Below are 25,000 nucleotides of genomic sequence, written 5' to 3'. Positions count from 1 at the left end.
CGCCCGACTGATCCAAATTTCTGGCATAAAAAAATAGGTAACGACGTTTTTAAACCATTTTTATGTCGCATAGGAGTTTCGGTGGTTGATCCTTTGTCCCACGCTGTCTTAATTTTGCAACAACATCCACCAACTTTTCCGCCATATTGATTTTGGGTTCACGTCTTGTTGTTTTCTGGCTCCACAGCTATGATGCTGGGGTACCAGGCCTCCAATTCCGAGACTGCTTATGGTTTTTTGTTAAAATTAAAGGAACAGTTACAAATAGCGTCGCACTTGCTTCTGCAATAATGTCAAGGCATAGAAATCCTAATTTAAGGCGTCGACATTACACTACAGGATTTCAACAGTATTACTCCACAGCGTTGCAAAACACAAGGATCTCGCAAGATTGAATCGTTTAGGAGTCTGTTTACCTGCCAGCCGAAATCCCCATTGCAGGCTTCCTTGATTTAATAATTCGCAATACTTTTGAGAGGACTAATAATTTATACGTAAGCATTGTTTTCGTAAGAAATGAGGTTTTTCTCGAAACCAGTGGGAAGAACAACGAGATGATCTCCCACTTGGACGAGCTGTTTAATAAATCGAAATTCGTTGTTCTTCTCTCGTGCGATCAAGCCACCGCTAAATCCTTTATTGACAATGGAGCTAACTTTTCGATATATTATTTCTTGAAAAGATCTCTCCGCCATTTACCCTGCGTAGTGACCGATTCCAGCCAGCGAAAAGCGAAAATCAGTCCACGGAAAGCGAATTACTTCTTCTAATTAATTCGCTTGCTACGAGGAATACATTATTTTGACATGAGGGACTGATAATCAAATAATCCGAGTCGCGCCAATCAGAGACTCCGTTCGTGGGCGAACGGGAGTTTTCAAAATCGAGGGGTTTGTCCGCAAGCGTTTCCTTCTCCTCTCCTCCCCTTCCCCCCTTTTTTTTGCGCTCGCCCTATTCTCGCGTGGCGGGAAAAATAGGTTCGCTCCTCACCCGCTGGAAACGCTTGCTACCCAGGCTATATTCTTCATAGATAGAAATTTCCTAATGCGTCACAAGAAAAATAACGAGGAGGCACATTGCTTCGTAATATGATGACCGATATTTAATTTATGTCAGGCCACGTGCCTAAGTCTTTGACAACGGGAGCTGGCGTAATGGTAACATTGCCGCCTGAATTCGTATACTTTGGCTGGTTGCTGCATGCCTAGTGCCAAAAAGAATCAACTCTATCTTATCATCGTTCAGCAAAAGTTTGTTATTTAGGCGTGTACATTTGGAAGATGTGAATCAACAATTTCAAAGAGTTTACTAGCGTAAATGATAAAAAGAAGGGGTCGTAAACAAGACCCTTGCGGAACATCCCATGGAAGGGCAAATTCAAATGAAAGCAAATCAGACACACAGATGCGTTGAGTGCGATCGGTAAGGTACGATGAAACCCAGGAGAGAACAGACCGGTTGATGCCAAGCACATACTGAAGTCTATGAAGCAGGATATCATGGTCTATCGTTTTGAATACTGTCGATAGGTCAAGAAGTAAGACCATTGTAACATGACCATTATTCATATTAACGAGAATATCATCATGGACTTTGAGTAAAGCTGTCCCTGTACTGTGATAACGCCGGTATGTTGACTGGTAGGATGGAAGAACATTACAGGTTGTCAGATGCACTTGAAGTTGGATGAAAACAGCAAGTTCCGTCAATTTAGAAATAATTTAAAATTGCAGATGGCTGACAGCCCTTTTTTAGAACGGGATGTACCAAAGCACTTTTCCAGACAGAAAGAAACTGGCCGGATTGAGGCGAAGTATTAATTATTTTAGTAATGACATATTAAGAAGTATTGATTATTTTAGCATACTGAATTCAGCATACTGGATGGCATATTACTAAAGCGAGAAGCAGATGTGATACCCTCAGAGCTACGCACGTCTATTAAGATGCGACTTCATAGTGCACACCTTGGTTACGACAGTATGCTGCGTCGAGCAAGAGGAAATGTGTTTTGGCCAGGCATATCTAGTGACATAGAACAGTTAGCTGATTTTCTGCCAAGAAATGTAACCGCGAAACGCTCGAGAACTACCCAAGGAACACTACGAAGGTAAAGGACCATGGCAGAAAATTGGTCTCGACTTATTTCAAATTGCAATCAAACACCACTTAATTGTAGTAGACTATTAATCGATCTATATAGAAGTCAATTGTAATGTTGCTCTACAACGTATCTGGACTTGTAATAGAATGAAGAGTCCATGTGAACGAAAGAAACGATTTTAATGCGTGAAATTCACTCCAGGCAAACTACAATGAAAGGGTTGCTCAGGGCAGCGAGCACATGGCAAAACTGGTGTCAGATTGGTCAACAACTATCACGTGGCATCGTAACACTCTTCCTTTTGTAAAGAAAGAAAATGATTCAAAACAGGAACAAAGGACAGGAATCTTGCAATAAATAAGGCTTAAAGGGTCCTCCAGATAAACAAACTTAACAATGCAATAAGAAAGCTGCGAGGCCATGAACAGTACTAAGGTGGGCACTGTGACATATACTTCCGGTCACATGACTTATTGGCGGTTCGTTGTAAATGGGAGCGGCCATATTTTTGTATGAGCGTTGTTCTGTTAGACAATAAACATGATAGGTGCAAAGTTCAAAGTCCTTAGGTTGAAATAAAACGTTCATAACAGTTCAAAGTTCTGAATGAAAACTAAGTCATTTTAAAGTCCTTAAAGCATGTCCTCTGAGAAATAGCGCCTCTCTTTTTGTACTTCAATTGAAATATTTATGAAGATTTAACATTTTAAACACAATTATTTTCTCACTGTTTATTCAGTTGTGAGTCTTACATAATCATCTGCGTAGATCTGCAGGGAACAAACTGGACTGAAGAGATCCGTAAGTTTCAAGAAGAACAAACTGATATTTTTGGTTTTATGAGAGTGGACTGGGAGAGATACAGTTGCAGCAATAGGTGTGGTGTGGACGAGAGAAACGCTTTGGATAATCCAAGGAGCTCAGAACCAATACGATGTTTCTGCGATAAATTTTGTGATGGATATGGCGACTGCTGCTTTGATTTCAACAAATTGTAAGCAATAATTATAAGCGACTTTCCATATAGCCTATATAATCTATATTATCTGTATAGACTATGTAACATATGTAACCTATATAGTCTATAGAGCATTGCACCCTCATTGCAGAGGTCCTTGGTTCGAATCCCGTTGAAGCCACCCGGCTCAAGTTGTTCAAACGATGGTTAGCGCTATCCACTGGATAACTCAATTGGTTTTGCTAGTGTTTATCCTCTGGATAGTGATTTATCCCGTGGATAGCGCTATCCATCGTTTGAACAACTGGGACCTGAGTTGTTCAGGGCCCGGTTGTTCGAAAGCCGATTAACTTAATCCAGGATTAGTGTAAACTTTTGTTTCAAGTTTTCAACTTTTTGGTGAAAGTTTCTTTTGCTTATTTTTGTTTTTCAAGCTTGACTTCTTCTAATGTTAAGTTTTGCCGAATATCAGCGTTGAACAGCACTTGGGAGTAGAGAAATAAAATCCTGGGTTAATTTTTAAGCTGGTATTAGCGTTAATCGGCTTTTGAACAACCGCTGACCCTGGTGTCTTAAATTGTCCAGATAAAGGCGAGGATCACTTCTCCCTTTTTGCTTTTTTCTAAAAAAAAAAAAAACAAAACAAGCCTGGACAAAAATTTTGAGACATTTAAACCTTTTTGCATTATTATCTTCGGTGCGCATTAATTTATGCACATGAAAATACGCTTTAACAAAGTTAAATTTTCATGGTTGTAGCTGAAGAGCTCAGATTTGACTAGCCGAAGTACAGTACAAAATCATTCAACATTGTCTCCTGCTTCCATATTCTTAGATTTAAATTACGTCCATCAGATCACCAGGTCGTTCCATCGCCAAGTGTTGCATGCCTGATTTACTCTTTGTAATGTTTAACATAAGCTTTCGTATCGCAATTTGCAGCAATACTTCTCTTTAAATAGAAGTAAAGTTAATATATTCCTTACAAGTTATTGGATAGAGAACTATTAGGATAAAAACTCTTGGCCTTTGTGTGAAGTAGCGCAGGAAAAGCAACAATGGGTTTCAAAACGGTGGTAAATATAATCATGGCGATTAAATTCCATGACGTACAAACTGATAGATAGATAATGCGTCTTGGTGAATTTACGATAAATTTCCCTGGCCGTAGGGGAATAGGCTGTGGCGTTGACGCTAGGGGAAGAGTCCTTGCCTTTCAGCATTGTGGCCCGGGTTGCATTTCCGAACTCAAAGATATGGTTTGAGTTTGATGGTTCTCGACTCTGCCCCTAGAGGTTTCCTTCCAGGTACTCTGGTTTTCCTCTCTTGCCTAAAACCATCATTTGATTGGACTTGCTTTAATGAAGAGTGATTTGAATTGATTTACAGTCTCCCCAATTAGTAAAGCACTTGCACTCAGCTAGACAAAACTGAAACTTGAATAAGGTGGTTAGTATCGTTATCGTTATCGTCATCGTCATTTTCAGCGTCATCGCTATCGTTATCATTTGCAGGTGCAGAAAGCGAGTCAACCCTGGAGGAAACCCACTAAGCCAGCATGAAATCTGTCGCCCTGTCGAAAGACTATTCGAATCAAAGAATGTTAAGGGTTTTGCAGTGTGGAGCACATGTTCAAGGAACTGGACAGATGAGATTGTCCGCCGTAAATGTCAAAATGAAGATCGAAGCGATCTGTTAAATGATTGGCCAGTGTTTGATCACAGCAGGCGCATTACTTACAGAAATGTCTTTTGTGCAAGGTGCAATGGCGCAGTGAATATTACCTAGTGGAAACTCGATGCGTTTTGTTTTGAATGGGTTAACACAACGGCGTTCAATCTTAGTGAATTTCTGCGCTTCGCGCATGCCAACTGTTCGCTACAATTCACAGAATCGTGGGTGCAAGACTTAAAGCAGTGCATCCCTCGTTTTCAAGACTGTTCGGGGATTGCAATTGGTCAGGAGAAAAATGGATCGTATTGCCAATCACAGTGCCTAGGGTATGCTTTTCCTGTTTTTTCCAAGGGGAAGATGACAAGATTTCGAAATCTGCAATGCGCATTGTGTAACGGATTTAAGCCCAGCTCTTTGACAACCCTTTGTGGTCATATACTTCAAGTAACTCCTCCGCCTCTGACCATCCTGTTTGATTTTACCTCCTCCTTCGAGACGAGGGTTATAGTCCAAGAAAAGAGAATGGACCAGGAGTGGAGCAATCCTGAACAAAGTTGGTTATGTGATTCTGACGAAGTGTACGACCCATGCGTTGAAAAATGTAAAAGCATTGTAACATTCACTTTACACCGATTTGACTCGAACGTTTCCCAGAACAAACAGCACCCGTTGATTTCATGTCAAACAAAACAAGGTTGTTATTGAATTTAAACTGCACTTTCGTAGCTTTCAACCAAAGCGATTATGAACAACGCCTTAATGGTACCGTCTACATTAAACCTCACCATAGGACTTATGAGAAGACGAAGTACACAATTCGCGGGAATATTTTGCTACTTTGCGTCAACTTTTCAAGAAATGCTACAGTTTTGGCGGAACAGCGAAGCACAGGCTATCTCACTAAAACAACGCCAATATCTCTCCAAATATTGACTTCAGCTGGCTGCATAACGTCAATGGCTTCCATATTTCTCCTGTTGGCGACTTACGCTCTATTTTCTGAACTGCGCAACTTGCCTGGAAGGATCATTATCAACTTGTCGCTATCTTTGCTGCTGTATCAAGGCGTCTCTCAGCAATGAAGACTTCCAGTCGTGAGCAATGTCAGGTCATTGCCGTTCTTCTCCATTACTTTGTCTTGTGCTCTTTCACGTGGATGAATGCTATGGCATATGATGTGCACAAGAAATTTACTTCCACGGGTAAGCTTATAAGAGTACGTCAACACTTCTGTCCACAAATGCACGTAATTCGATTTCCAACACGAAGTGTCCATGTTAAAGTCTGAACATTTGCTATCTATTTCCAACAATGAGATAGGGATAAAGGCAGTTAGCGTTATTTTTTGGTTGAAGCTAATGCAGTTGTTTATCTTTAACTCTGAGGACTGAAGTTTGGGGGACACTTTGTGACGTTGATTGTCATGTATTCCCGCACGCGAGCGATGTTGAAGTTTGGGAGGAGAGCAACTGGACACTTCTTGATGCTTGTCAAATCACAGGCGCCCCAAGCTCACAACACGATTTTGCAATGAATGACTATTATGTAGTGAGAGAGTTTAATGATGAAAAGAGTTAAAACTCAAGTTAAGTTGAAAATCGGAATGTCTTCCTCTCGCAATAAACTTTCCCTACTTCAAATATGTTAATGACTTTTGTTTTGTGTCGATTCATTATCCATTGCTGGTATAGTGAAATCAGTACTCGTTTATAGTGTATAAACGAGTATTGATTTCACTATATTAAGAATGGCTAATGAATCGACACAGAACAAAAGCAAACAAGATATTTGAGGTGGGGAAAGTTTATTGCGAGAGAAAGACATTCAGTTTTTCAACTTAACTTAATTGTTAACTCTTCTCTTTTCACCATTGAGCTATCTTACTACATAATAGTTATGCATTGCTGGGGGCGCCTGCGGTAAAATCTAATTACGCGCCTTCCGAACATAGGCCGAAAAGGAGCATGAAACACGCTTAAGTTATTTAATTAGTAGAGCACTCGTGCTCGGCAAAAGAACCTTAAGACTCAAAGAAAATGATTTTTGTTAGTAGTCGTATAGGCAGTGGCATGATTTCGAGTGCAATTTGTAATGAATAAGCAAGAATAAATTTCTTTTAAGACGAGGAAAATTGCACGAGCCCGTACGGCGAGTTCAATTTGTAGTCTTTGAAAATAATTACAAATTGAACACGCCCTACGGGCTCGTGCAATTTTCTTCGTCTTTGAAAAAATTTACAAGTGCTATTTTATTCCAAATAGCATCACAAAAATCATATGATTACTTAACAATAATAAACATGAAAAAAGTGACTGTCGAGATGCCTAAGCAGAATAAAGACACGCGTATCACGCAATCAGGGAAAAATTGCGCCATCCAGGCCGCGCGCTTGATTTGGAAACAAAAGATTTGATTTGTTCTGACCAAACCCTATTGTTTATTAGACAATCATAATCCAAAATTTTGATGCGTAATTTGCAATGGTATTACAGTCTTTTGCACCGGTATTAAACTTTTTTGCACTTGTGTTACACCTGATCTGCACTGCAATAGGAACAGAGTAATTTTTTTCATGTGTTATTATTATTATTATTATTATTATTATTATTATTATTAATGTTATTACTATTATTATTATTATTATTATTATTATTTTTATTTTTATTATTATTATTATTATTATCACTATTGATTATTATTTTAAATGGAATTTTTCTTTAACCTAGACGGCGGACATGGATCGAATCGTCAAGGAAACCAGAATAAACGCTTAATGAGATACTGTTTATTCGGATGGGGAGTTCCTGCTATTGCCGTGTCCATCTTTGTGATCATTGACCAAATTTTCAGCAAAGGATTCATTGGATACGGTAGGTCTGCTGTCTCAATATGAATTTAAAAGGACTGTGTCACGGCAGTGCAGTTCATTTTGTATACCTTTAAGTCGCTCCTTCTTGCTTGCACTTAAAACCTTATGATTGATTTATATGTTTCCACGCTTTGATTAACAGGAGAAGGAGAGGCATACTGTTTCATATCCAAACCCCAAGCTGTTCTTTATTTCTTTGTTGCGCCAGTTGCATTGATAATGCTCTTCAATGCATTTGCATTGGTGCATACCGTGTTGCACATTGTAAAGACAAGGAAGGTACGTCGACAAAGCTATTAGATATGTATTTATCAGATTTTGATATAATAGCATTCGAAACGATGTACTGAATATATAAAATAGCTACTGTCTGAGTGATTGAGGATGGCAGTCCGCCACACTCGCCAACTAACGGATGATTGCTGCCTAACCACACAGCAACGGGTCTTGTACTGCAAGGCTGAAACTGACAGATGGACGGGAACCCTTAGTCTCAAGCCAATCATCAGCAATCAATTAATTGCTTGACGGCTGATTAGCTGACTGATTTTCAAAATGCGACACACCAGTGAATAATAAAAGGACTGCTGCTATACAGACCGGAAGTCCATGATTCTTATTGAAAGAGAGCAAGAACTAGCTTTTACGAGAAGGTATCGCAACCATTGACAAATGTCTCTTAAACCAGGCACAGTTTCGCATGCAAAAGGGGCACACTTTGTGTAACGGTTAAGTCTTCCTTGCTTGGTGCCATTCCAACATTATCAGTGACGAACTTTTTTTTTCCAGAGAACGCAGAAGGTAACCAATCAGCGGCATAGCACCGGCGTAGCCTTGGTTTTTGTCAAAATGGCGTCAGTCATGGGGGTGACATGGATTCTTGGAATCGTTGCCAACGTTAAGGCCTTGTCATTTTTGTGGTACCCGTATGTTATTCTGAACAGCCTTCAAGGTATTATGCTCTTTCTTTGTTTTATTTTCTTCATTTTTGCACGATTTTGTTTATCTCTGATTTGCCGTAGTTATGATTTCAGCTTAGTCTTTGTGTCAGGACTCATGCAGCTCTTATAACGATTCTCGGTTTTGGCTCAGGAAACAATGGGGCACAAAAATGCACGACAGAACAGTGATGTCCAACCCTAAACCATAATTAGAGCTTTGTTCGGGGTCTTAAAGGGCTACTTAGAATCTATAGTTTTTCAAGCTGGCTTTTCAGTTGGAACGTTCAAAAGGGAGTTTAATTAAGCAAAGACGACGGCTACGGCAACGGCACAAAGCAAAAATTTTATTGCTTAAGAAAGGAAAAAAATCGTGCTGCAAGCGCTGCCGCACTCCAAAAAACAACATCGTGAAATCACCAAATTTTAGGTTTTGATGACAACGTGAGCATATAACAATGAACCATTCATTTTCTGCTTTGACTCAATTTAAAACAGTTCGTACCCACCCGGTTACTGGATAGTTCGCCTGTAATTGTACAAAGTGAACAAGACAGAAAGAATTATCGCGAAATATTTGCAATAGCACTAAGTTATATACTTTATATTTTGGAGTGACGTTTTTGTTGCCGTTGCCGCTGTCCTCAAACTCTCAGTTATTAAGAGGGGTGAGGGCTGGATCACGTAAGGACGAGGGATCCGTTTATTGTTAAGCCGAAGGGAGGAAACAAGGCTGTGAGGAGCGTTAGTCGGGAGAGTCAGATACAGTTTAACATATTCTCCTTCATATTTCCACCCCTAAATAACGTTCTTTTCCTGACGTCGGTCTGGGAAGAAAAAACGAAGTGATTTTGAAACGTCCATAAGTAACTTCCTTTCAATTAAACCGCGGTCAAATTTTATAATCTGACTATACCTGAGGATCTTTCAGCTCGCAAGATTCTCTTTTTGAACATAATCGAACGCAATCAACTTTCGTCATTTGTTAAACCGTCCAAGGTTTCGATTTAAATGCTTCTAATATGAAACAATACTTATTCGTTGTAATCACCAGCGTCCTGTAATTTAGTTTCAGTTGGTTACCTCATATTTAGTTTTGCACCTCCCTCAGTATCGTTGTTTTTCAATACGAATCTCAAACAATCTTTTCTTTGTATGATATGGTCACATATACGAATGCCTAAAGGATACTCATTTGGAATGACTTGATCTTACTGAAAGTTTCATATGACAAGCCGTTCTGTCCACGCTTCAAAAGTGTCATCATTATTATCATCGTAATGGTCATCATCAACATCATCATCTTTGTTATCAATAACCAGTGCTTACACCGTGAAGCGTAGCGTGGGTTGAGTCTTCTTCTAAGATTTTGAGAAGTAAATAGTGTACCTTCGCTTGTCAGACCAATCAAAAGTTCAGTAAGAAAGTAAGGTGGCTACATACCATTCCAAAGTTCTAATCAGTGGGTTCACACGAACTTCCCTATCTGAGCTTTGGGGTTAGCCATCCCGCTTTGCGCTAGATACCCGGCTCAACTCCACCATAGTTAATAGATGTAGGCTGGTTATGAAACTCAACAAGTTTCTTTGTTTCATGTTTTTGTTCGCTTTTTTGGCCTTGACCAAGCACAAAACCTGACAAAAACATTCTTTTTTCGGCAGGATAACCAATCAAAAGCTTTGGCTAATTTATTCGAAATTAACTTGCGAACCAAAACCAAAATATTGTGCAGGGTCACTGTCGGTTTAACATCTAATTGCGACTGTATTGTTCCTGCTTTTGAAATTCCCAGGGTTTCATAACCAGTCCCTAGATTAACTATGATTAGGTGCACTGCCAATTTTGACATCAAGCTCGAAGTGTCCCTTTAAGTCTAAACATTTGCCACCTATTTTCAACAAGAAGGTAAGCGCAAAGGTTATCATTATTGTTAGCTTGGGTAAATAAAGCAGTTAAACTTTAGTTAATTAAAGAGCTGCATTTGGGTGACACTTTGTGACGTAAATTGCCTGTATTCTGAGAAACGAGTGATGTTGAAGTTGGCAAGAAGAGCAAGGAGACACGTGACGCTTATTAAAAAGTGACGCTTATTGAAATCAGCCTACATCCGAAATGGGTACTGTTAAATCTAGAAGGATAAGAATTCAAAGAAATATAAGGAGTTCTTAGCATTTCGTTACAAAACTACATTTACTGATGATATTTGTGCATGTTTCTTAGGTCTGTTCATCTTCCTGTCATTTGCTGCCAGTGGAAAGTCAATATAGCTATATAGAGCCAAAATAGCCAAATTAAGGAATCGGTGCACCTCGAATGCAGCGAAAAATACATCTAAGACAAAGGACCCTACCCCTAACCCTACCACTAACCCTACCCCTAATCCTACCCCTAACCCTACTCTTACCCCCAACCGTACCCCTAACTCTACCTATAACCCTACCCCTAACCCTACCCCTACCCCTACCCCTAGCCGTTCTTGGAGTCCTAGCGTTCAAGATTACGAAGAAACTCATCTGTAATATATTTGCCATGAAAAAGTTACAACAATCTTTATTTTAAAAAGACAGCCGCAGTAATGGTACAATTCAGTTTTCTAACATATTCAGTTTCTTTAACAAGAACGATATTAGAAAGCTGTGGGCAATAGTGGCGTTATTTGATGTGACAATTGATTTATTTACTTAAGTTAAATTAAATAAGTGGGTAGCAAACTTACTCCCTACACCCCCTCGGGGGTGTTGGGCCTCAAAAGGTCCACAGCAGGATCTTTATCGGTACCTTTTATGGTTTTTGGTCGACTATTTATGACAGGTGATATTTGGCAATTAACTAGTTGTTCATTTTATCTTATTAAAACCCATAATTTGTTACCTTTTAGGGGTGAAAAAAAATTATGCCACGACCACTAGACAGGATCTTGGTACCTCTTAGGGGTTCTTTTCAAAATTCCCGACGAGTACCCCAGTATGATTTTATTTCCAAATCATCCGTTTGTTATGACTATTTCACAATTATTACTTTTAATGTACTGTTGTAGCTTCACGTAGCATTCAGTGCTAAGAGCTCTTGCTATTGGCAAGTCCGTGCTTCATAAAATGGTTCTTGGATTATAACATTGTTTAGTTTGTTTAGAATTTACACTCTTTTTGCTTGTTTTGTTAATAATTTCTTTGCCTTTTGATTCGCAAGCATTTTTTGTCATGTATCAGCTATTTAGGATGGTTTTTATTATTCAACTTGTAAATAATATCAATTTTCTATTTTTAATTCATTAGCTTATTGTAGCTTTGTTTTATTTTGTTTTTAGTGTTACTCGTTCCTGTTTTATTGTCATTTTATCACTCTGTTGATTCTAATAAACTCGTAAAACGTAGCTCAAATCTGTTGTTCTTGCGTCGACCATTTCGGCCGTCTTACAAATACTTAAATACGTAGGTTACCAATAATTGATCAATTAATGAAATTAAATCTACATTTAAAAGTGATACAACAACCTGAAAAATATAATTTGAAATAGATTGCTAAAATATGCTATTCACTAAAAGGTAAAGTCATCCTTGCGAGAATTATGCGCCGTTGAAATGGAAACTTCAACATCTCTGCCTTCCCAACCCGGGCAAACCCGGGGCTTTTGATGGGTAAGGCCTTTCCCGGGGTGGGAAATTTGACTTTGCCCGGGTGGGGTGGGGAAAATGGAACCGGAAGTGTCAGGTTTCAACTGATTTTTTTTTTCGGGTCACAAAGGTAACATTTCATCAATTACATGCAACTGTCGCATCGATCACTGTAACCAAAACACCTTCAAAAGAGGAGGGTTTGAAATGATCCGAACAGCTGTGACGGTGCTGGATATTTAGCAAGTTTTTCCTTCTAAATTCAGATGATCCATTCTTTGAGAAGGACTTCATTTTAACAGGGAGGTATTAGAACAGCCCACAATAACTCACTGAACCATTTTTCAAGTATCCCGCGTTCAAGCCGGTCAACACTAATTTTCATCCCTCAAACTGACATTGGACATTTCGTAACAATTACACGACGCAATACCCATGTTAATATTGACAAGCTTACCGCTCTAAAAAGAATGAAAACAGGGAGAATTACAGCTTTAGTTCAACAAGAAATAACGTTTCTAAGCTATGCCGCGCTGATCTTCAGTATTTAGGTCTAAGAACCCCGTTGAAGACGGTTAACTTTCAATTGTTTTGCTGGGTACTATTATGTCAATACTCTAAAAAATTGGATTTTACGGGAGCTTGTCTCGTTGTTCTAGTGGATATCGGAAACTGCAAAGTGAAGCCATCGATACGGGTTCAACTCTTTGCCTTGCCTATTGTGAATCTTCTCAGCTTGTTTAAAATCTTTGTTTCGTAAGAAGATTTGAAGTCTAAAGTAGACTGTACGTCGTATAAGTTGAATGAAAAGGGAAACGTCAGTTTGAGGGATGAAAAGAAGTGATGACCGTTCAAGCCAGTGTGCGCAATGACGTCACGCTTAGCGCTCAAGCCTGCAATAGTACAGCAAAAATGGTGGACTTAATTTCCTCGTAAGTCTGCACTATCCACGTGCATGAGGAAGACAGTACAATTCTGCTTTATTCTAATGAAAGTAAAGGATAAGAACTTAAAAGACATGCATTTATTTTGAACAAAGACGTTCGTAGCATAACAAAAACACTTAAAAACCCAATCCCATTAAATTTACGCAACGTCATCATCATTTATCCGTTCTCCAAGTGGAGAATTGGGCTGTAGGCTCTCTGCCTCCATGCTGTTCTGTCCTCCGCAACCGATGCTGCTGCTGCCCATGTTCCTAAACCGTTCTCTTTCATCTCTCTTTCGATAGTCCTTCTCCAAGTCTCACGCGGTCTACCCCTTTTCCGTTTGCCTTCAGGCACCCATGTTAGAGCAATTCGTGGATGTGAGCAATGGTCCATTCTGAGGACATGGCCTAACCACGTCCATCTCCTCCTTGCCACTTGCTTACTTATTGTCTCCAATCCTGCTCTTACTCTAATCTCCTCGTTTGTTACCCGCATTGGCCAGTACATCTTAAACATCCGACGAAGGCTCTTATGTAAGAATGCATCCAGTTTTTTCTCATCTGTTTTGGTCATTCGCCAGCACTCACAACCATACAACAACACCGAGAGGATATTAGATTTGAAAATTTTGGTCTTAGTCTTGTAGGTAAATTTACTGCTCTTCCATATTTTATCCAGCTTACTATATGCAGCCCTTGCATTTCCCTAACCTTGCTTTGATGTCTTCTTCTGTGCCACCTGACTTGCACCCAAGTAGACAAAACTTTCTACATCTTCAATATCGTGTTCGTCAATCTGGACGTTCTCGTTGCTGGTCGTGTTAAGTCTGAGGAGTTTTGTCTTTTCGGAATTGATTTTCAAGCCAGTTTTCTTGCTGGTAGTGCTGAGATTTGTCACTTTCTGTTGGATTTGACATTTCGTACTGGATGTAAGTGCAATATCGTCAGCAAAGTCCAAGTCGTCTAACTTGGACCACAATTTCCATCTAATGCCAGTGTTAGCACCCGTTACTGTCCTTCTCATGATCCAGTCGATCACAAGTAAGAACAGAAACCCTGACATGTTACACCCCTGCTTTACGCCGGACTTCACATCGAACCAGTCAGTTTGACCTGTGCCCTCAACAACCGCGCATTCTCTACCATCATACATTGCGTTGACCATTCTGACAAGCTTCGAAGGTATCTCATAACTCTCCATGATCTTCCACAAGGTTCTCCTGTGAACGCTATCAAAAGCCTTTTCATGGTCGACAAAACATACATACAAGCTGGAGTTCCATTCCATTAGGCCCCTAATGCTTTAGTTTTTCTTCGAAGATCATCTGAAAAAATGAGATTTTCTGATTCCTTTTAATTTGTAACAACTTAGAGGGTTTAGGGTTGTGTGCACTAAAACGACTCTTACGTTGATCGTCAAGGACTGAATTTTGCACGACCTTGTACCAAGTAGATGACAATTCAGTACATTGCAGTAGCTGTATCCTTCGGCTCTCATTGGAGGGTTGGTGTTAGGAAAGTACACGTCGGAGCTAACAGGGGCGTTTCATGCACTGCTGAACAGTACTAAAATGTCCTGGGTATAAAACAAAATCAACATTTCAGTCATCGTGCTTGAATGTAGCTTTCCAATCGTTTCTGCTATGTTTTAATTTATTTCACCTGAGCCATTCTTGGACATCAAATAAAAATTGCAACTGGTACGTATGTCTTTTTGGAAGATGAATCAATGTTGCGGCGTTGGGAATTAAGCTCTCGGCGAATTCACGGTCTTTTCTGACCAAAAAGACTTTTTTTCTTATTTGAGGTCTTGTGATTTTTGTTTAAACTTTCTTCTGGAGAAGGCGAAATTCACTAAAGTTTAAGTTTCTTGTTTCAAACCTGTTGTTCATAAATTGAGATCCAGTTTGGAATATCTGTTGTTGATCACTCGCATCTGCTGACCGCGTGATCAGTTTAATGGGAATGATCGAAATCCAAACAAGAAATAAATAAATTCGATTATGATCATAATGACAAATTGAAAGCGATAGATGTGTTCCTTTCGTTGACCCACTAATTTTTTTAATGTTGTAAAAGTGTTTTTTGTTGCTATGGGAATCACTCACCACTTACACGTTTCTATGAATACCGTCAAAGTTCTTAAACTATAACGAATGCTCTGAAACCCTGGTATGTTGCGTCCTCTGACCAAACGATTGCTGCATCGTGTTTGTTTTCAGTTTTGGTATTTTCGGGGTCTGCTTTGTGGACAGCGGTTGCAAACACATGCGCAGCTGCCGAGTACACCTGAAAAAAGACAAATTCATTTAAACATTAATTTTATTAATCTTAAAATTTTAACGAATGTCAGTGATAAATACTGAGTAACTTATTATAAATATGAAAAGGCTGAATACTAGCCTTTTCATATTTTTTGTCGTTCCTTTTTTTCCGGATGTGTAGAGAGGGATGAGACTTCTATTGGAAAAACCATCGTCACTCTAACATTCTGATAAGCAATCCACCGGAAATTCATTGTTCGGCCACTTGGAGAAATTGCTAAAGTGGTAGCCAAACAGGCTTTGAGTATGAAAAGCAAAAAACATCGAACTAAGTACCCTGGCATATAAGACAAATAGCTTTTGTTCAGCCAAAGTCGGTACATTACCCTATTGTAAACTGGTTTTTGAACAGGATCACAAAGTCATCTTGTTTGTTACTTTTCTTTAGTTTCCAAATTTTTCCATTTTCATGTTTTCACGCCTCAAAAGAGTACCACCAACAATTGAAAATTCTGTTTTTACCCTGTACGGACGTTTAGGAAGTCAATTAATGGTAATTTGTCTTACTAGTATTCTTTCTAACGAAATAGTTCCTTAGGTTGGGTGCAGGGTCATCGTTCAATATTTTGTAAATCAAAGTTGATTATCACGGATAAATTCTTGAGTGAATTAGAAGGAACAAATGGCACTACACTTCTCATCGCTCTAGTGCCCGCGTTAGCCTTCTTACATATCATGTCAATACACCGTATTCCAAAATGGTCGCCTTTCTAGTATTCATTTGTTTCCATGCAAATTGGCCCTTATGGCCTCGCTTTCAGACGTAAAATTCAAAATAAAATTTAATCTTAAGCGAGGCCCTATAAGGGGCAATTTGCATGGAAACAAAAAATACTAAAATGGCGGCCATTTTGGAATAAGGTGTATATGACTGTCCCAAGTGAGCTTCCCATCAATCTGAACCCCCACACATTTGAAACAGGTATGTTGTTTACCAAAACGGGATGTTCGAAACCCTTAATAGGCTAATGCGCCGATCAACGATCAAACCGAAACCTCAACATCCATCCCCCCCCCCCCACGGGTCAAACCACGGGCATTTGACTATCCTCTGTTCCCGGGTGTGGGGAATTTGACCTTTGCCTGAGGTGCGTGGGGTGAGGAAAATTGAACCGGAAGTGTCGGGTCTCAATGACTATTTTTTCGCGCGCCGAAGACACTAACATCTATAAAACACGTGTTTGGGCAAAATGGAACTGTTTAAAGGAAGAGATGTAGCATTTTAAGCGATTGGCTTACAAAAAAAGTCTTCAAAAGGTGTTTGTTTAAGACGTCAGGAGCCATCGACGATTGTTCTCTACTGAGGGTATGACAGACAAATCCGACGATAGGGTAGGGCATTTGAACAGCATTTTGGCCCGAGGGGGCGGGAATTTGAACGATTCAATCCAAAAGTTCAATTGCCCGGGCTTTGCCCGGGGGGAAGATGTTGAAGTTTCGAGTTGACCGGCGCATAAGGTTCCAATTACTTTTACTGCATTCTGAATTAGAAACCTCCAAAGGAAAAACACACAAAAGATCTGAGTCTGAGATTGTAAAATTCTTTCGCCATAGGCTTAATGATTTTGAGATTTAATCACTCACCAGATTATCACCGTACACCTGACAACAATTAACAATTACTCGCCCAAGACGAGGTGAATAAGTTTTAATTCACCGATATTCACCGAGCCTGAGGTGAATAATTATTAATATCATTACATGATAAGTGATTATTTTAAAAATATGCATTTTCTTTAAAACAATTAATTTCTTCGGCTGTCACCTCAACAAAACGACTTACGGTCATTTTGAATAAAAACCGCTTAGAAATAGGTGATTATCGCGTACTAATAACCTCAAGTGCAACCAATCAGCGCAGCGAATTCTCAATAATCAATTAAAGTATGTAATTAAACTGACAACAAATAAAGGACAAGCACATAAATAGCTTACCATTAAATTGATGTGGTGAAGAGCAGTTTAGCCAAAACACCGGTCTCTATTAAGGGCAATTTTTGCTAATGCCAACGCTTTCGAATTAATTTCTTTCGTAAACACACCCACGAATTCAATTCCTTTTTAAAAGACGTCTTTCTTTACTCATATTACCTTCAAGAGTTAAAGAATTAAAAAAACTAACATACCTCCAACGCTTAAACTAAATTTGCCTTTACAATAATAGGGAAGAAAGTTACCCAAGAGTTTAAATATTTTTGCTATCATAATAAGATGCTCCGTTTTGCCAACGTATTTATCTGTATCTGCACCCTTTAGGGTAGAATATTCTGGCAGAAGAGGTAAGGGTAGAATATACCAAGCAAATAGTTCAATTACTTTTACCATTACCTTCATTTGCACCCATCTTTTTCTAATAATTCTATCCTGGCGATTTTAATGCCAATTTATTTCATGAACTAGGCTTTTAAAAGGACCAGTTAAACATATAATACTGGGCCTTTGAATTTCCTCTTTCACTTTTCTGTGTGAGTTCCTGCATGTTGGAGTTTTCGAAACAGTTATTTCCTTTTGTCTAATTCATTGAAAGTGGGTGAGTGTGAAAGGACGTAATATAAATATCACATAACCAGGTGAGCTTAAAACAGCGATTTGAATGTTCGACATACGTTGATGTCAGCATTTTAATATAAGTTGGTTAAGGCTGCATTAAAAAGCGCTTTTCACGAGATGTTCATAATCCTGCAATAGTTTTAAACCACATCAAACAGCTTTGAGTCCTGCATATAGTTTATTTCGAAAGCTGAAATCCGACGAGATACACATTATTCTGTCAGATCGGTTTCAACTTGACGATAAGTCATATTGAAAACATGTGATAATAAAAACAAGGAAAATCGCAAGTATTTATAGAGTGGACAATTTTATTTTAAAAGTGTTTCTCCTCAAGGATTTAGGATTGGAATCCGTCCGGTTCAACTAAAAGGGTGTTGAATGATGATGATGATGATGATGATGATGATGATGATGATGATGATGATGATGATGTTCCTTTGCGCAACATGGACTGACGGAGCAGGTGATTTTCACTCACCCTTTTTATGTATCTACGCTGAGTGAGCAGTACGAATTTCAGCCTGTATCAGAGAATGATGTGGCGAATATTATCCTAAATCTGCCTTCTAACAAAGCACCTGGCTTTGACAAAGTCCCAGCAAGAATAGTTAAGGATAGTTTACCGGCCACTTTCCAAATAATCATATCCCTGATGAACAATTCCTTTAAATCTAATACGTTCTCAAGTGCGTGGAGAGTCGCAGAAGTGACGTGTGTTCCTTAAGACGGAAATGCTGGAAATCCATGTAACAATCGGCCCATATCATTGCTACCGGTACTATCCAAAGTGAATGAAATTTGTCACATTCTTAGACAATAACAACAAGTTATCGCAATTTCAAAGTGGCAACCGTAAATAGCACTCCACTGAAACGGCTTTTCTGTCTGTCACTGATGAGCTATTAAAAGCTATGGATGAAAAGAAAATCTCAATATTGGTGTTGGTGGATATGTCGAAGGCCTTTGATAATATAAACCATGACATGTTGCTTTATTTAAAATTCGTAGCCTTGGTATGTCTCCATCAGCGCTAGAATGGTTTCAAAGTTTCTTAAAGGGAAGGTATCAGTATTTTCGTATTGGGGATGTGGTTTCGCAGTCCCTCCCAGTTGATTATGGAGTTTCACAGGGGTCTATTCTTGGTCCCGTTCTGTTTACTGTTTACATAAATGACTTACTAACTGTACCTACATGTTGTCAATCTGCTTGTTATGTTGATGACTCTAAACTTTATTTGAAATTTAAAACTAGTGAGCTATATAATGCAGTCACTGCAGTTAACTCTGACCTGAACGAAATTTGTATGTAATGCTAACACAATTCACTACTTTTGAATCCAGATAAAACTAAATTTCTTGTGGTAGGCGTGCCGCAATTGCTACGCCAGTTACCTGATTTTACGATAACGCTTTGTGGTAAACCAAAATCATCGATACCTGAAGCAAAGGATCTTGGGGTGTTTTTAGACCAATGTCTCTCTTATTTTACATACGTAAAACTGTTGCTAGCTGTATGAATAAACTGATTCAAATCAATATAATTAAGCATTTACTTGATAAGGAAACGCGGTTGTCAATTATTAATAGTTTTGTTTTTAGTAGGCTGTTTTACTGCTTCTCAGTGTGGTACAATACCTCTGCGACTAATAGCTATAAGCTTCAACTTATTCAAAATTTTGCAGCCAGGATTATGTTGGGACTCCGCAAATATGACCATATCTCTGCAGGTTTAAGATCGCTCCGATGGCTAAATGTCAGCAAAAAGACTTTTAGTCAATGATGCAGTTATATATGATGCACAAATGTCTCAAAGGACTGACACCTAGTTATCTGTCAAATAAACTAGAGCTACTATTCATGATAGACAGACGAGACCAGATATACAGATAGTCTAAATATTCCATCTAGTAGAATCAATGCTGGCCAATGCGCCTTTTATTATCGCGGCGTATATGTTTGGAACAATTAAAGTAAAGATTTAAGGGAAGTCACGAATACTAAGGCTTTTCAGAGACGTTTAATTAATGAACTGATTTGTAACATGAATGATCTTTGACGAAAATTGTTGTTTGTACATAGTAATGTATAAGTAATATGTAAGTATATAGTAATTAAGTCATCTATTTAATTCTAATTTTTAATATTGATGCTGAAAAGCCCTTTTCAAGGATGCTCAATAAAGTGTATGTATGTATGTAAGCACAGTTATGTGGTCAAGAAATCTTGCAAACGAGTTTAATAGGCTAGTTTTGAATTGTGCAGAAACACAAGAACAAAAGAAAGGAAAATGCTAGCTAATTATTCCCCTGAACCTCGACTCTGTTCTTTTATTGCTGCACAATTCGAAACTAGCCTATTCATTTAATCTGCTTTCATTGGGAGAAACTAAGGGTCATCATGGTGTGCTTAACTTGATTAATATTTTAATGTTTCTCCAAGATATCTTGCAAAATATCAGTCTATCCTTCAGCTGTGAGTATTCAAAAGTATATTGCAAAAATAGAAATAGAAAAAAGCGAAGAACTTTTAAATTAGCGCGAAAGAGTTGGATTCAAGAGCAAGGGGTAGGAGTGGGACAAATACTATTATTTGTTTGTTTGTTTGTACCAGGACACGCCATTGTGGCCGCTCAAAATTGAGGGCGCTTGCCGTCAAGGCCTGCTTTGCCAAACAGCCCAGGGACAGTTCTAACTCTGAGTTGTGTGTCAAAAGCACAGGGCTGGGGGGGTTGCTGCTTTGAGACTTCAACTGCAGTTAGAGTTTGTGGCCTTGTTAAGTGAGACTTTACAGTGTAGGATGTCTTGGCAATTTTTCCTGGACTAGTCTAAGCCTGAATGATAGTTTGCCTTTGATCACCAATTAGAGTGAACCCACAGTGTGGCATGGGGTGGTGATTGGCAGTTGTCTGACCAAAGCACAGGGGTGGGGAGGGTAGCTTTTTTTAACTTTGTGACGTCAGCAGAATTGGCTTGGTTTCACAATTTCTTTAGCCACCTTTTGACAAAATACGGTGATGCCATGCCTCGTATAATATTAAATAACATATGAAGACTTCTTAAGGCAAATTGATTATAATCGAACGTCAAACGTTTCGCCGGTTAGGGCTCCATCAGTGACTGATAAGTTATTTTACAAGACAGAATATATAAGGTTTGCAGTCTCGTAGAAAACTTATGTTGCTTTGGATAGGAACTAAATTCTTCGCCAAACGGTAATATGTTGAAAAATACGGTGATGCCATGCCTCGTATAATATTAAATAACTTATGAAGACTTCTTAAGGCAAATTGATTATAATCGAACGTCAAAAGTTTCGCCGGTTAGGGCTTCATCAGTGACTGATAAGTTATTTTACAAGACAGAATATATAACGTTTGCAGTCTCGTAGAAAACTTATGTTGCTTTGGATGCGAACTAAATTCTTCGCCGAACGGTAATATGTTGAAAAATGCGGTGATGCCATGCCTCGTAGAATATTAAATACCTTATGAAGACTTCTTAAGGCAAATTGATTATAATCGAACGTCAAACGTGTCGCCGGTTAGCGCTTCATCAGTGACTGATAAGTTATTTTACAAAGCATCAAAGCAACATAAGTTTTCTACGAGACTGCAAACGTTATATATTCTGTCTTTTAAAATGACTTATCAGTCACTGATGAAGCCCTAACAGGCGAAACGTTTGACGTTCGATTATAATCAATTTGCCTTAAGAAGTCTTCATAAGTTCTTTTATATATATAAGAAGAAAAAAATATTGGCAGCTGTAAACGGACAATAAAAACATATAAAGAGAAAGCTAGTAAAAGCTAATTAAAAACCTTAGCACGAATTGAGTCCGATTGCACATTAAGACTAGGTCTTCACTTTTGAATAAAAACATTTCTTAGACGAAGCAGTCAAATTTGTTCGGGCACTTCATCAAAACACTAAACTCTTTATAAGATCTTTTGCAGCCAAAGAATGTTTGTCGCGAAAATGTTTGGCAATTGATGAAGAAGAGTTTTTGTGTTTTTCAACGCGTTGATGTAGATGGCGGCATGTGAAACCAACATAACCTGCATCGCACATACAGGTCACATTCAAACTTGTAAACAAGGAGGCACTGTTGGTTCACAATCGGTGGCTTAGCTTCTCGCAGTTTGAGATCTTGTTCAATCATGACAAAAACGGGCTGAACGGTCGTGTGGATCTTATGAATTAAACAACACGAATTGGGTCTAATCGATCGCTGACAGTAGGTGAGGAAACAGGTTGATCCGATGCTTTGGCGGCAACAAACCGTGAAATGGATATTTTAGTCGAGAAAACAATAATTTCAGTCGATCACATTCTTCAGAGAAGTTGTGCCAATTGGATGAAAGTCGAAATGCACGATCAAGCATCGTTTTTAATAATCCACGTTTGTACCGGTGTTCTAGCTACGTGGCTTTTGTAGTGTAGCAGGGGGTCAGTATTTGTGGGTTGTAACGTACACCTTATTAGTCTCAACATGTGCATGTTTGTTGAGCAGCTGGATGTCCAAAAAAGGAAGCGTGCTATTACTCTCGATCTCCACTTGTTGGAGAAGTTACTTGAGTTTTTTATAATTTGCTATCATATTAAGATGCGCCGTTTTGCCGACGTATTTATCTGTATCTGTACCCTTTAGGGTAGAATATTCTGACAGAAGACGTAAGGGTAGAATATACCGTGCAAAGAGTTCAATTAATTTTCCCATCACCTTCATTTGCATCCATCTTTTTCTGATAATTCTATCCTGGCCAATGCCAATTTATTTAATGATCTAACCTTTTAAAAGGACCAGTTAAACATATAAACCTGGGTCTTTGAATTTCCTCTTTCACTTTTCTATGTGGGTTCCTACATGTTGGCGCTTTCCAAACAGTTGCTTCCTTTTGTCTAATCAGTCATGGAAATTGGGTGAGTGAGAAAGGACTTAAATATCACATAACCAGGTGAGCTTAAAACAGCGAATTGAATTTTTTCGACATATGTTGACCTCAGCATTTTAATATCAGTTGGTTAAGGCGCTTTTCACGAGATGTTCATAATCCTGAAAGAGTTTTGAGCCACATCAAATAGCTTTGAGTCCTGCGCATAGTTCATTCCGAAAGCTGAAATCCGACGAGATACGCATTATTCTGTCAGATCGGTTTCAACTTTACGATAAGTCAAATTGTAAACATGTGATAATAAAAACAAGGAAAATCGCAAGTGTTTTTAGAGTGGACAATTTTAAAAATATTTTTCCTCAAGGATTTAGGATTGGAATCCGTCCGGTTCAACTAAAAGAGTGTTGTTTCTGTTGTCCATACAAGAGAATTTTAATTGCCAAAAGCGAAAAGGGTAGAGATGTGATTAAAGTGCAAAGACGAAAAAAATTCAGAGGCCCTCGAAAGGCTACTTTGAATTAAGTGAATCGAATTGACAATGTTTTTTAACTTCTGAACCAGCAAAAGTCTGTATTTCATATTTGTTTTCGATAAGGAGTACATCTTACAAATAGGGTTTTCAACTTTTGTTCTCAAAATCGATAACCCTATGATATATTTTTTTTTTAATGGAAGCTCAACCTTTTCAACAGGCATCGCGGTTTTTTTTTTTTCTTCACAGCTGTGTATATCTAGACATACAATCAGCATGACAATGAAAGTTGAACTGTTTCAATAAAAGTCGGACAAGAAGCCTCTTAGAAGTCCGATGTCATGACCTGTTAGAGCAAAAGTCGTATTTTTAATAACTCTTTATTTTCCTGTTTTGATCACGTGTACCAAATCGATTCCTGGTCGTGATTGGTTGCACTCGCAACCAATCAATCACTTCTCACCGTATGTCCTTGTAGGACTTAGTCCTTGGGCAATATGGACTGGCGGAACAGGTGATTTTTATTCCCCCTTTTTATGTAAGCACATTTATGTGGTCAGGAAACCTTGCAAACGAGTGTAATAGGCTGCAATAGTTTCGAATTGTGCAGAAACGAAAGAACAAAACAAAGAAAAATGCCAATTATTCCCATGAACCTCGACTCTGTTCTTTTCTTGGTGCACAACAGACCATATTCGTATTCTCAGTGTTTGACTGGAACTAGCTTGCAATAGAGGCTAATGCGGGGGAATATATTAAAAAGTATTTGCATTTGAAAAGATTCCCTCGCATAAGCCTCTATTGCAAGCTAGTTCCAGTCCAATACTGAGAATACGAATATGGTCTATTCGAAACTAGCCTATTCATTTAATCTTTAATTTTATTCAATGAAAAGAACAAAGCATCATCATCATAGTGAGGTATACTGGGCTGCTTGATTAATATTCTAACCTGTTTCTCCGTGATATCTTGCAAAATATTAGTGTATCCTTCAGCTGTGAGGATTCAAACTTATATTGCAACAATAGTAATGGCAAGGTGCGAAGAACGTTTCAATTAGTGCGAAAGAGTTGGATCTTTAAGATTAATGCTTAATGTCAGTTCCTCATTTTTAAGACTCTCATTAGACTTTCAGGGATGTAATTACACTCCATCTTTCAGATACGAACGTCAGCTACGAATTCAAGAGCGAAGGTTAGGAGTGGGACTAATTTGTTTGTTTGTTTGTTTGTTTGTACCAGGACACGACTTTGGAGATAAATTCATTTTGACGATTCGCTATTTTACGAGAACACAGGTGCACACAACATGATGTACATTCGTCGCTGTGTCACCCCAGCAGTCGTATCACTTGTTTTAACGTTTTTTGGAATTAAAACCTGTGGACCAGTCCAAGCTCAAAGCACAGGTAGATTGTAATACATGAATTAACAAATAAGAAGAGGCGACGTCTTATTGAATAAAAATTGATCACGCCCATAGAAGAGGCTGCAATCAGTAAAAGCTTTAATCATCTATGGTGACGTTCTCTTTCTAACTTTTTTTACCCTTTCAACTTGATTATAGGAAATATTCTTACCACGGCATCTATCGCGTTGCTTCTTTCGAGTCCTCTACGCATCGGTGGACTCCGCGATAAAGCCATTGACACAGTACCTTCGAGCGATCCTCAAC

General features: G+C 38.7%; 2 protein-coding genes, 1 long non-coding RNA gene and 1 pseudogene across 3 annotated transcripts in view; 2 read left to right on the top strand and 2 right to left on the bottom strand.

Annotated features, from left to right (window-relative positions):
- The window catches only part of LOC138053139 (adhesion G-protein coupled receptor D1-like), a 103,312-nt pseudogene extending 92,250 nt beyond the window's left edge, over nt 1-11,062 (top strand).
- Nucleotides 11,063-13,263: 2,201 nt separating this feature from the next.
- Nucleotides 13,264-13,659, bottom strand: LOC138053138 (uncharacterized). Its single transcript, XM_068899810.1, has one exon. The coding sequence runs from the start codon at nt 13,657-13,659 to the stop codon at nt 13,264-13,266; it is 396 nt and encodes a 131-aa protein (XP_068755911.1).
- Nucleotides 13,660-13,791: 132 nt separating this feature from the next.
- Nucleotides 13,792-14,286, bottom strand: LOC138053137 (uncharacterized). The gene has a single exon (XM_068899809.1). The coding sequence runs from the start codon at nt 14,284-14,286 to the stop codon at nt 13,792-13,794; it is 495 nt and encodes a 164-aa protein (XP_068755910.1).
- Nucleotides 14,287-22,790: 8,504 nt separating this feature from the next.
- Nucleotides 22,791-25,000, top strand: part of LOC138051371 (uncharacterized) — a 2,233-nt gene continuing 23 nt past the window's right edge. Inside the window, exons 1-3 of the long non-coding RNA XR_011132786.1 lie at nt 22,791-22,917; nt 24,568-24,734; nt 24,893-25,000. The exon at nt 24,893-25,000 is cut by the window's right edge and continues 23 nt beyond it. This is a non-coding gene — a long non-coding RNA (uncharacterized lncRNA). The remainder of the gene's footprint in view (nt 22,918-24,567; nt 24,735-24,892) is intronic.

The sequence above is a fragment of the Montipora capricornis genome, chromosome 6, assembly GCF_036669925.1.
Source record: "Montipora capricornis isolate CH-2021 chromosome 6, ASM3666992v2, whole genome shotgun sequence".
Taxonomy (NCBI): domain Eukaryota; kingdom Metazoa; phylum Cnidaria; class Anthozoa; order Scleractinia; family Acroporidae; genus Montipora; species Montipora capricornis.
The sequence above is the reverse complement of the archived record's forward strand: the minus strand, read 5'-3'. Positions and strand labels throughout refer to the sequence as shown.

Coding starts and splice junctions, on each gene's coding strand:
- LOC138053137 (XM_068899809.1), bottom strand. CDS start 14,286: ATGGAGAGTTATGAGATACCTTCGAAGCTTGTCAGAATGGTCAACGCA.
- LOC138053138 (XM_068899810.1), bottom strand. CDS start 13,659: ATGACCAAAACAGATGAGAAAAAACTGGATGCATTCTTACATAAGAGC.